Source organism: Acinonyx jubatus, chromosome B1 (genome assembly GCF_027475565.1).
Source record: "Acinonyx jubatus isolate Ajub_Pintada_27869175 chromosome B1, VMU_Ajub_asm_v1.0, whole genome shotgun sequence".
In the NCBI taxonomy this organism is placed as follows: domain Eukaryota; kingdom Metazoa; phylum Chordata; class Mammalia; order Carnivora; family Felidae; genus Acinonyx; species Acinonyx jubatus.
In genome coordinates, this window is record NC_069382.1 from 51,742,123 (window position 1) to 51,754,686 (window position 12,564).

The following is a 12,564-nucleotide window of genomic DNA, read 5'->3' on the forward strand; positions in this document are numbered from 1 at the left end:
GGGCTGAAGGAGCAAGGCAGAAGCTGACCACCACATCAGTGACCACCAACACCAGACAGACTCGAGTAATAACGTATTATTACATTGTATTGAATGTTTGCTACATGCCAAGCACAAAGCACTAATTTATTTGGTCCTTACAACAGTGGTCAGGGAGGGTAGCAATTATATCCCCATTTAACAGATGAGGCAGCTGTGGTCAGAGAGGTAATTTTCTTTGCTTAAGATCATATGGGTGTGGGAAGCCAGCAGCTCAGCTCCACAGTCGGTCCTTGTGGGTGACAACATGAGGCTCACCCTGGCAGGGGAAGTAATCAGCATCCCCAGCATCAACCATGAGGCACTGGACCAGTGATCCCAGCAGTGAAGCCACCGACGCAGTGACATGACCAGGAGGACACAGCCATTTCCCTGGGGCCAGGCAGGTCTCCCCTGAACTCCACACAGCTCTCACAGGCTCACACGGCCCTGGGGCAGGAGAGTAGACTGGAGAGTGTCCTGAGACTGGACAGTGACTGAGACTTTAATTCCTGAGCTGCATGAGTACGACACAGAGCCCGATGAGGGGCTGGATCCCAGGAACCGTGAGATCGTGACCTGAGACCAGATGAAGAGTCAGACGCTTAACTGACTGAGCCACTCAGGTGCCCCGGAATGGAACTTTTATATGGAGGGACAAGGGGGGACTCCCCCTGCCCTTCTGCGCCTGGCTGAGTGGTGGCTTCCCGTTGCAGCTGCCTTGTACCCATGTGTGGCACAGAAGGGGGTAGAGGCTGGGCTGGGAGAGGGGTCTGTATGCAGCGGGACTGCTGGCCAGAGCTGCAGGAACCCCCAGAATGAGTTCGAGGCTCTTCCGATTGGAAGGCTGCTGCTGACACTTCACAGAGCTCCGGCCTGTGCCAAAGTAACCAGAGCTCAGGCTGCCCTCTGCCTCCAGGATCCCTCCCCCCTCGGATCCCGGAGAGGCTGACTAGCAGATAGGAGCTGGGTCTCGCAGATGAAGTCATCTGTTTTGGTGCCAGGGAAGGGAAGGGCTGAGGGGAGCTGGCGGAGGGGCCACAGGGCCCGCTCTCTGTCTGCCTTTCCCAGGCTGGCGCCACAGGTTGGAAAGCCTGAGTCTTATCTGGGGAGTGCCCATTTTGGGAGAGTGGTGGGGGGGTGGGAATAGGGTCCTCCCTCCCTCCTGGAGGGCAGAGGACTGGTGAGGAGCGTCTGTGCATTGTTAGCAAATCTGGAAGAGAAAATGAGAGTTTGGTTGAATGTCAGAGATTGGGGAATTTATAAGTCTCTTGCAAATTCTGTCCAGCTGATACTGTGAATGATTTAATCCATCATCTGATCTGAGCCCTCCTCTTGACCATCTGCCATTCTACAGAAGAAAAAAATAACTGAAAGTCCATTCCAAACTGTAACCGCTTTGCCCTGCTCTCCAGGCACTGTTCTCTGTGTCACTGTCTTTGAAGGAGCCCCATGGAGTGTGTGAAGTTTGTCCCTGGACTTCAGCAAAGCTTGGGTTTCAGATTCATTTTTATGAAAAGAGATGTGGGCACGCTTCCTAACGTCACACACATTTAAAAAAATTTTTTAATGCTTATTTATTTTTGAGAGAGAGAGAGAGAGAGAGAGACAGAGTGTGAGTGGGGGAGAGGCAAAGAGAGGCAGACACAGAATCCAAAGCAGGCTCCAGGCTCTGAGCTGTCAGCACAGAGTCCGATGCAGGACTTGAACACATGAACCACGACTTCATGACCTGAGCCAACGCCGGATGTTCAACTGACTGAGCCACCCAGATGCCCCTGCCAAATACAGTTTTTGAAATTAAAAGTTTAGCACAGAGTTCAGAAATCTTACATGTACAGATGGATGCACTCTTACTGATGGATATACCCTTGTAACCAACACCCAGCTCCAGACACAGACCTGTCCCTGTGCTCTTCCCCAGTCGCCGTCTGCCCCAACTGTGACCAGGACCTCCGTCCTAGTTTGCTGTGTCCTTGAAATTCATGCAAATGGAGTCATGAGGCACTGATCTTTTGTATCTGGTTCCCTTCCCCACCTTCACTCCTGGGAGACTCACTCTGTATTGTGTAAGTAGCAACAGTTCATTCTTTTCTTTCTTTAAGAACAATTTTAGAGCAGTTTTAGTTTAACAGCAAAATTGAGTGGAAGGTACAGAGAGTTCCCAAGGACTCTGTCCCCACACTCACAGCCTCCCTGGTGATCAACACATCCCCCCTACCAGCCCGATAAATTTGTTACAATTGATGAACCCACTTTGATGCATCATCATCACCCAAGTCCCTAGTTTACAACACAGTTTACCCTTGGGTACTATACATTCTATGGATTTAGATAAATATGTAAAGACATGTATGTATCTGTCATTACAGTATTTTTTTTTAAGCTTATTTTGAGAGAGAGACAACATGAGTAGGGGAGGGGCAGAGAGAGAGGGAGAGAGAGAGACAATCCTAAGCAGACTCTGCATGGCCATCGCAGAGCCTGATGCGGGGCTCGAACCCACAAAGCCACGAGATCAGAACCTGAGCCGAAACCAAGAGCCAGATGCTTAACTGACTGAGCCACCCAGGAGCTCCTGTCATTACAGTATTATACAGGGTAGTTTCCTGCCTTGAAAATTCTCTGGCTCCACCTGTTCATCCATCTTTCCCTGGTTCATTCTTTTTAGTGTTGGGGATATTCTGTGGTAAAAATATTCTGATATTCCACAATTATTTGTCTACTTAATTGTTGATGGGTACTTGCAGGTTAAGAATAAAGCTTCTATGAACATTCCTATACATGTGTTCTGGTGGATGTATGCCCTAATTTCTGTCATACACACACACACACACACACACATATATGTATATGCATATATATATATATACTTTATGCTCTACTCTGTTACTCTATTAATCAGTTCTAGAGTTATTAGATGCTGCCAGTTTTCTACTGTGTGTGCTTTAAACTTATGTATTATTTATTATAATTATTTTTTTTACCTTTATGCATTTTCTTTTTTATATATTATTTTGAAAAAAAATTTTTAACATTTATTTATTTTTGAGAGAGAGAAGAGACAGTGTGCGAGCCAGAGGGGGGGCGGGGAGGCTGGTGCAGAGAAAGAGGGAGACACAGAATCCGAAGCATCTCCAGGCTCACGAGCTGTCAGCACAGAGCCTGATGCAGGGCTTGAACCCACGGATTGTGAGATCATGACCTGAGCTGAAGCCAGTTGCTTAACCAACTGAGCCACCCAGGCGCCCCACCTTTATGCATTTTCTTAAAAACCAGGAGAATCAGTTGCTCTGCATCCTTCACCAATGCTTGGTATTTTCAGTCTTTTAAATTCTATCCATTCTGGTGGATTTGCCTTGGTACCGTGCTGTGGTTTTAATCTGCCTTTCCCTGACCACTCGAGAAGTTGAGCATCTCTTCAGGCGTGTCTCAGTCATCTGACCTACTCATGCCATCTGAGCTGCTCATGCCATTTGACCGGCTCATTTCCCAGGGTCATTTTTTAAATTTAGGAATTGATTTAATTTTCTTGGATATCAAAATTTACAAAAGCGTTCATTTATTTATTTAAAACAGTTTTTCAAAGTTTATTTATTTTGAGAAAGAGAGAGAGAGAGAGTGCGTGCATGTGTGAGGGAGGGCAGAAAGAGAGGAGAGAGAATCCCAAGCAGGCTCCACACTCAGCAGAGGCGATGCTGGGTTCAGTGTCACAAACAGCAAGGTCATGACCTGAGCTGAAATCAAGAGTCAGATGCTTAACTGACTGAGCTCCCCAGGCGCCCCTACAAAGGTATTTATTATGTAGATTGTGACAATAGTAGTTTTTTACAACTGAAAGCTTAGCTATTCATATAGCCACATTTGAAGAAGGCATTCAGATCCTTGACGGAAAAAGACGGGAGGACCTAGACTGCAATGCAGGCAGCCTTCCTCATCCAGCACCAGGACTCCAAGCCCAGATCCGACCAGCAGCTGGATGGAGGACTGGGGAGGACTGGGGAGGAATGCGATTCTTTGGGTGGGAGGAGGAATTCTCAAGATTCCGCTGCATTGTAAAGGCAGCTCAGCGCTCTTGGGTGAAGAAAATTACAAGGCCAGAGATAGGCAATGTTTTTGACATAAATGGCAGAAGGCTTCCCCAGGTGGGACAAGGTTGCTTTGTATCCAGAAGGCCGGTCTGGAGTCGGCATTGATTGCTGAGTGGACCCCAAGCACCAGGTGACTTTGTCAAGGTGTGGCTGCTCTAAAGGATGGGACGGCAAGGCTTTAGATGAGGGCTCCTGTGGGGCAGTCCTCAGGGGAGTGGCTCTGGAACTGTCTTCACGTTTTCTAGCTGCTTTTGTCTGGTTGCGGCTGACATGCTCTTTAAGTGACATCAGGACAGCTGATGGTGACTATCCTCTCATTAGAGCTTCAGCATTATTTTGAAACACACGTTCAACAGGTCTGAGCAGCATTCTTTTTTTTTTTTTTTAATTTTTAAAAATGTTTTTATTTTTGAAGGAGAGAGAGAGAGACAGAGCATGAGTGGGGGAGCAGCAGAGACAGAGGGAGACACAATTCGAAGCAGGCGCCAGGCTCTAAGCTGTCAGCACAGAGCCTGATGCGGGGCTCGAACACACAAACTGTGAGATCATGACCTGAGTGGAAGCTGGACGCTTCCAGGCACCCCGCCCTCTCCCCCCCAACCCCGCAACCCCTGAGCCACCCAGGCACCCCGCCCTCTCCCCCCCAACCCTGCAACCCCTGCATCATTCTTTTGGAGTGTCTCATGTAGATTCAAAAATCTACTCTCACTGTTACAAACTAGTTACACACCGTATTTGTCAACTAAAGAAAAGAAGAGCTGATACAGTCTTCACGCACAATTTTGATTGTTGCAAATTTCTGACGGGGTGCAAACATGGTTTAAATCGATTGTTTGTCACCCACTTGTTGTGAACAGGGTTTCTCATGGATGGTGACTTTAAAAAAACTCGAGGATCTCATCATTAAGTGTCTGTGACTGTTTGAAATATGAAAACAGACATGCAAACTATATATTCAGAGAAGTACTTTCAAAGGTCTCATTAAAATTTTAAAATATTTTAATTGGAAATTTTACTCCAGCTTCTAAAAATTTCATAGTTATTATGTTTTCTAATTACATTCCCCGTTTATGTGCTTAGTGTTTTGACTTTTACAGGCAGAAATTATTGGTTTCATGCAGTTCGTATACTATTTTTCATGTGTCTATCTTGTCTGTGTCGCTATAACAAGATCCTATAGACTGGGTTGCTTAAACAACAGAAATTTGTCTCTCACAGTCCTGGAGACTGGTAAGTCCAAGGTCAAGAGCAGAGGTGCGTCTGGTGAGAGACCACGTCTGGGCTCGCAGGCAGCCGTAACCTCACATGGAAAAAGGAGCAAGCTCTCTCCCGACATTCATAAAGGCACTGATCCCACTCATGAGGGCTCCACCCTTATGAGTTAATCACCCCAAAGGCCCCATTTCCAGACACCATCACCTTGGGGGTTGGGATTTCAACATACGAATTTTGGGGCGGGGTACAACATTCAGTTCATAACAGTACTGGAGCTTTATTACAGGTAGACAGGTTATAAAATGATTATTCTGTTACGGATTTCTCTCTCTGTTTTTTTTTTTTTTTGAGAAAGAGGGACGGAGGGAGAGAGAGAGAGAGTGCTTGAAGGAAAGGGACAGGGAAAGAGGGAGAGAGAGAGAATCTCTCTCCAAGCCCAGCACAGAACCAGACTCTGGGCTCTATCTCACAAACATAAGGTCAGGACCTGAGCCGAAGTCAAGAGTGGAACAGTTAACTGTTATGCCCAGAATTCGTGATCCCCAAAGACCACTAGGGAGCCGAGTCCGATGCAAAAGCAAAGAGCCTTTATTCGAGCTAGCTCGAGCTCAATCCCCTACCTGCACCGACGCAGCGGTGAGATACCAGGGAAAGAGAGCGAGTTTCAAAAGGACAAAGGTTTTATTGGGGCCTGGGGGCAGTTGGTGAGGTAATGGCTATGGCCTCAGCCGATTGGCTGGGGAAGGGTCCTGGGGAAGGGTTGAGTCCTGTTAGGCAGGTGAGGGGGGGGGTTACTCAAGGGGAGGAGGTGTGGTCAAGGTGAAGGACACAGAACAAGATGGAGTCGGCTGGCGTAGGCCCGCCCTTTCATTCCCCCCTTGTCATGTAGCTTAGGGACCCAATCATGGGACCGGCTGCATTTATGGTGACAAGGGGAACAGAGTTTGGAGGTTTACGCAAAGTTCTGGGAACCAAGTGTCCCTGGGGTGGCTCTGGGACGTCTGATTAAGTATTGTCCCTGAGCTGGTGTCTATGATCTGCCAGGTGATGTTTTGGGGGGTGTGGGGACTCCCGGCAGCATGAGCAATGACAAGCAGAGTTAACAGAGTTACCAATATTAGGTAGGTCAAATGCGCTGTAGCTTGAGCTTGAGCGGGTTGTGTTGGTCCCGACTGATGGCCCATCGCGTGACAACGTCCTTCCGGATCGAGGAGGGGTCCGCTGGCTGAGCGTGGGTGTGATGGACCCAGGTCGCGATGCCGTCTACCTTGAGAGCGGTGGGGGTTGTCAACACCACGATGTAGGGTCCCTTCCAGCGCGGCTCGAGAGTCTCTCAGTGGTGCCTCTTGACGTAGACCCAGTCTCCCGGCCTGTACTGATGAGGTGTCGGGATCGGGCCAGCCTCGTAGATGCATGGAGGTGCAGCCAAATGTCCTCGTGCACCCTCTGGAGCCCGCTCAAGGAAAGAAAAAGTTCTTGATTTTTAAACTCAGCAATAAGTTCAGCTTGAAGGCTGGGAATAACAGGGGGTGGCCTGCCAAACATGATCTCGTAGGGAGTAAAACCCAGAGTGTAAGGAGTGTTTCTAACCAGGTAAAGGGCATACGGTAGGAGAGTCACTCAGTCCCCGCCAGTCTCCATGGTTAATTTGGTAAGGGTCTCTTTTAGGGTTCTATTCATTCTTTCTACCTGTCCTGAGCTCTGGGGCCTATAAGCACAATGTAATTTCCCGTTTGCCCCCACCGCCTTGGCTACTGCCTGTGTTACCTGCGAGATAAAAGCTGGTCCATTGTCTGATCCTACCATGGCAGGAAAACCATACCTGAGTAAGATGTCTTCTAGTAGCTTCTTAGCCACCGTCTGAGCCGTTTCATGCTTGGTTGGGTAGGCCTCCACCCAGCCAGAGAAGGTGTCTGTAAATACCAGGTCCTCGTGTAGAGCCTCGTCGAAGATGGTGGGTGAATTTTTGAATCCCTGAGGTAGCCGTGTCCAGGTGAGTTGCCCACTGTAGCCCTCCTCCGGATCATGCCACTCAAAGGCGAACAAGGGTTGGTTCTGGGGTGCCAACGGCAGACTGAAGAAGGCGTCCTTTAAATCTAGTACAGTATACCAGACCCTGGAGGGCGCCAAGGAGCTCAAGAGAGTATATGGGTTGGGAACAGTTGGGTGTATGTCCACGACCCTCTTATTTACTTCCCGGAGGTCTTGTACCGGTCGGTAGTCATTTGTGTGAGGCTTTTTGACCGGCAGTAAGGGGGTGTTCCAGGCAGACTGGCAAGGAACTAGTACCCCTAGGCTTCGTAGTCTCCGGATGTGTGGCTGGATCCCCTTCCAGGCCTCCTGAGACATGGGGTATTGTTTGATCCTTACCAGACTCTCTCCTGGCTTGAGCTCTACCAGGACTGGGGTCCTGTGAGCGGCTAGTCCCATTCCCCCCCGTCTCTGCCCAAACCGAGGGGAATTCTTGTAGCCATCTGTCTATATTATTGTCTCTCGGGAGCGCCTCCTGGTGGAGGAGGTATTCATCCTCCAGTTTCATGGTCAGGACCTGGATGCGGTGGCCCTTGCCATCCGTGACCTGAGGCCCCCCTTGTCTGAAAGTTATCTGAGCTCCAATCTTGGTCAGTAAGTCCCGTCCTAACAGTGGGTAGGGGCATTCTGGTATTACCATAAAGGAGTGGGATACCCGGCCCGTTCCCAAATCTACTGTTCTTCGGGTAGTCCATGAATACTGGCTCATACCAGTTGCCCCTTGTACCCAGGACTTCTTGCTGGCTAGTTTTCCTTGTGGGGTGCGGAGGACCGAATGTTGTGCTCCGGTGTCGACAAGGAAGTCAATAGGGGTCCCCTCCACTTTAAGAGTTACCCTGGGTTCGGGGAGAGGGTCCGAACCCTGACTCCCCTAATCACTTAGTTCATCCAGCTCTAGGACTTTTACTCGATCAGTCTTGCTTCCCTTCCCGCCAGCTCTTTTTGGACAATCTCGGGCCCAATGCCCTATCTCCTTGCAGTATGTGCACTGATCCTTCTGCAGCCTCTGCTTCCCCCCCTTGGTGCTTTTACCTTTTCTTGTGTCGTCTGCCAGCTGCCGGAGACGGCGGTCTCGTTCCTCGGGGAAGTCAGCAGTGGTAGCTAGTAGTATTCTGGCCAGGTCTCGAGTCTGCTTACTGCTGGCAGCCGCCATGGCGCGAGCCTGCTTGTCCTCAGGAGGCTCCTGGTTATTGTATATCTTTTCGGCTACCACCAGTAAGTCCTGCAGACTTTTTTTCTCCTAGTCTATCTATTTTCTGTAATTTTCTCCTAATGTCTTTGGCCGATTGGTTTACAAAGGCCATGATAACAGCTGCCTTGCTTTCCGGAGCCTCTGGATCCATGGGGGTATAGGTACGGAATGCCTCCATGATCCGTTCTAAAAAGGCAGCCGGAGATCCATCTTTTCCCTGTTGTACATTTCCTACCTTGGCCAAATTGGTTGGCTTTCTAGCAGCCATTCGGAGACCCCCCCATTAGAGTCTGGCGGTAGACCCGGAGCCTCTCCTTACCTTCTGCCGTGTTGAAATCCCACTGGGGCCGAGTTAAGGGGAAGGAGGCATCTATCTGAGCCTGGTTGGTGGTGGGATTCCCGTCTGCGCCTGGAACTAGTTTTTGGGCCCCACTGAGGATTCTTTCTCTTTCTTCAGTCGTGAACAGGACCTGCAAAAGCTGCTGGCAATCATCCCACGTGGGCTGATGGGTAAAAAGAACAGAGTCTAATAAATCAATAAGCCCTGCCGGTTTCTCGGAAAACTTAGGATTCTGAGCTTTCCAATTGTAGAGGTCACTAGTGGCGAAAGGCCAATAGTGATGGGGCTGATTCCCCTCCGCGTCTGGGGGTCCGGTGGCTCGCAGCGGCAGAATAGTGGAGTCAGCGGCGGAGGCGGATTGCCCCCTCTGAGCCCTTTGTCTGGTAAAGGGCGGGCTTCCCCCTGGAGCGTTTCCGCCTCCCGCTCTCGGAACAGCGTCTGCCTCCCCCGGAGGGGGAGGATGGTGTTCTTCCGGCATCCTAGAGGGGTTATACGGGGGAGGAAAAATTAATTCTTCTTCAGTACCCCCCTGTAGGACAGGGTAGAGGGGTGCTGAAGGCTGGGTAAGACTTTTCCTCTTCTCTGTCTCCTGCAAAGCAAGAATGGGTTTTGGCTCCGGAGGGAGCAGGGTTAGGAAGGGCTTAAGCCAAGAGGGTGGGTCTTCTACAAGGTCCTGCCAAGTGATAATGTAAGGGAGCTGATCAAGATGGCCCGCCTTAGGCTGAGAGATGATACTCCTGACTCGGTGGATGGTAGGGAGGTCGAAGGTCCCCTCTGGTGGCCATCCGACATTGAAAGTTGGCCACTCGCTAGAACAAAAAAACTGCAACCGACCCTTTCGGACTTCCACACTGAGGTTGTTAGCTCTTCCCCTCACATCCTTAAAGTGATCAATCATAATACTTAGAGGAGTAGTCTGAGTCTGTCCCATAACGTCCGTCCAGTAAGTCCACAGAACAAAACAGAGAAACACAAAAACAGACAAACAGAGGGCCCCTAGAAAGTCTTCCAACTCCATGGAAGCAAAACTGCAAGCTAGCTTAGACCTTTGAGGGGATTCCATGTCCCTCCAAAACCGATGAGGGGATTCCACGTCCCTCCAAAACCGATGAGGGGATTCCACGTCCCTCCAAAGACGACGGCCTCACGCCGACCAGCGGGAGCGACCCGCCTCGTCTCCGACCTTTGAGGGGATTCCACGTCCCTCCAGAAGGGAGAATCGGAACGTCTTCCGAAACTCCCGGCCCGTGGTCCTCCAGTGCGTCCACTTAGACCGCGTCGGGCACTACCAGAATTCCAGAAATGAGCTCACACAGAAAAGACAGAACAAACAGACACTAACCGTGGCCAGTCAGGCTCTCCGGGTCGGGGTCCCTCGGGGTTCTTGGGGATCCCGGACGAGCCCCCAAATGTTATGCCCAGAATTCGTGATCCCCAAAGACCACTAGGGAGCCGAGTCCGATGCAAAAGCAAAGAGCCTTTATTCGAGCTAGCTCGAGCTCAATCCCCTACCTGCACCGACGCAGCGGTGAGATACCAGGGAAAGAGAGCGAGTTTCAAAAGGACAAAGGTTTTATTGGGGCCTGGGGGCAGTTGGTGAGGTAATGGCTATGGCCTCAGCCGATTGGCTGGGGAAGGGTCCTGGGGAAGGGTTGAGTCCTGTTAGGCAGGTGAGGGGGGGGGGTTACTCAAGGGGAGGAGGTGTGGTCAAGGTGAAGGACACAGAACAAGATGGAGTCGGCTGGCGTAGGCTCGCCCTTTCATTAACCATCTGAGCCACCCGGGAGCCCTGGATTTCTCTTATTATCTTTAAAAGTTTGATCCGTTTGGAATTTATCCTAGTACAGTGAAGGAAGGATGGAGTTTTCTGAACACTATTGAATAATCTTTGATTCGATGGCTTCTGTATCCTTTCTAAATGCTCATTTTTATTGGGTCTGTGTCTTGACTTCAGTGATCTGTCTAGTCATTTGTTTCCTTATCACACTGTTTTAATCATTGAGACTAAGAAATAGGTTTTAACATCCAGAAAGGATACTTGTCAATACTCTTCACCTTCAGAGTTCCTCATGAGATCCTTACTTTCAAATGTTTTCCTATGAGACTTGCAACTAGCTTGTCTGATTCTAAGCTTTTGGATATTTTGTAAAAGGTCACACTCAATTTATAGGTTAACAGAGAGAATTGCCATGGTTGTCCTATTGAAACTTCTTATCTAAGAACATGGTGAAACTTCCCATGTGTTCAAGTCTTCTGGATCCCTCCACAAAGGTTTAAAGTGCACTTGACCCTCCCCCCATCTTGAACAACACGGATTTGAACCAAGTGGGCCCATCTAGATGTGGATTTTTTTTTTTTTATAAATACAGAACTATAAATGTATTTTCTCTTATCATTATCTTTTTTAACAAAATTTTTAAAAAAGTTTATTTATTTTGAGAGAGAGAGAGAGAGAATGTGGGACGGGCAGAGAGAGGGAGAGACAGAGAATCCCAGGCAGGCTCCACACGGTCAGCACAGAGCCCGATGGGGAGCTCGAACCCATGAACTGTGAGATCATATATAACCTGAGCCAAAACCAAGAGTCTGATGCCCAACCAATGAACTACCCAGGCGCCCCTCTCTTATCATTTTCTTTTCTTCTTCTTCTTCTTTTTAATGTTTATTTACTTTTGAGAGAGAGAGACAGAGTGTGAGCAAGGGAGGGGCAGAGAGAGAGAGGGAGACACAGGATCTGAAGTGGGCTGTACTGACAGCTCAGAGCCTAAGTTTGGGCTTGAACTCACAGACTGTGAGATCATAACCTGAACCTAAGTCAGATGCTTAACCAACTGAGCCACCAGGTGCCCCTCTTATCATTTTCTTGACAATATCTTTTCTCTAGTTTACTTTACTCTGGGAATACAGTACATGGTACATACATCATACAAAATATGTTTTAATCAACCATTTATGTCATCGGTCCGGCTTCGGGGCCACAGTAGGCCATTAGCAGTTAAATTTTTGGGAAGTCAAAAATTCTACTAAGATTTTTGGCTGCGCGGTGGAGGGCACCCCTACCTCCCCCCCTCACACCTCCCCTGTTGCTCAAGGGTCAATTGTAACTTCATGTAAGTATTTGCTCATTCCTTGTTAAATTTACTTTTACATATTTTACTTTTTGTTTGCTATTTTAAGTAGAGTCTTTTCTTTCATTTTATCTTTCAGCTAGTTGTTGCTTGTACTGGCAAACTTAAAAGAAAGATCACCATCTGACGAGATTGCTTTGAAGATTAGAAATATTATGGAGGGGGTGTCTGGGTGGTTCAGTCAGTTAAGCATCTGACTTCAGCTCAGATTATGATCTCAAAGTTTGTGAGTCTGGGCCCCACATGGGGCTCTGCTGACAGCTCAGAGCCTGGAGTCTGCTTCAGATTCTGTGTCTCCCTCTCTTTCTGCCCCTCTCCCACTCACTCTCTGTTTCTCTCTCTGTCTCAAAAATAAACATTAAAAAAGTTTTTATTAAAAAAAATATTATGGAGAAAAACACTCACCATGGACCTTGGAACATGTCTCCTTTGACCTCTTGTTAAATAGAATCCGGGTATAGGCCTGATTTTTGCCATGGATTCTTATTATTAACTAATAGATTCAGATGTACCCAACGTCTCTCGAAATCACGTGATGTGCCAGACATT

General features: G+C 48.6%; 1 protein-coding gene across 1 annotated transcript; it reads right to left on the bottom strand.

Moving 5' to 3' along the window:
• Window positions 1–7,290: 7,290 nt before the first annotated feature.
• On the bottom strand, window positions 7,291–10,252 carry LOC128314411 (uncharacterized). The gene is given in 3 exon segments (XM_053216698.1): window positions 7,291–8,583; window positions 8,585–8,827; window positions 8,829–10,252. Coding segments are annotated over 3 exon segments (2,403 nt in total). The 5' UTR covers window positions 9,951–10,252; the 3' UTR covers window positions 7,291–7,545.
• Between the last annotated feature and the right edge of the window lie 2,312 nt (window positions 10,253–12,564).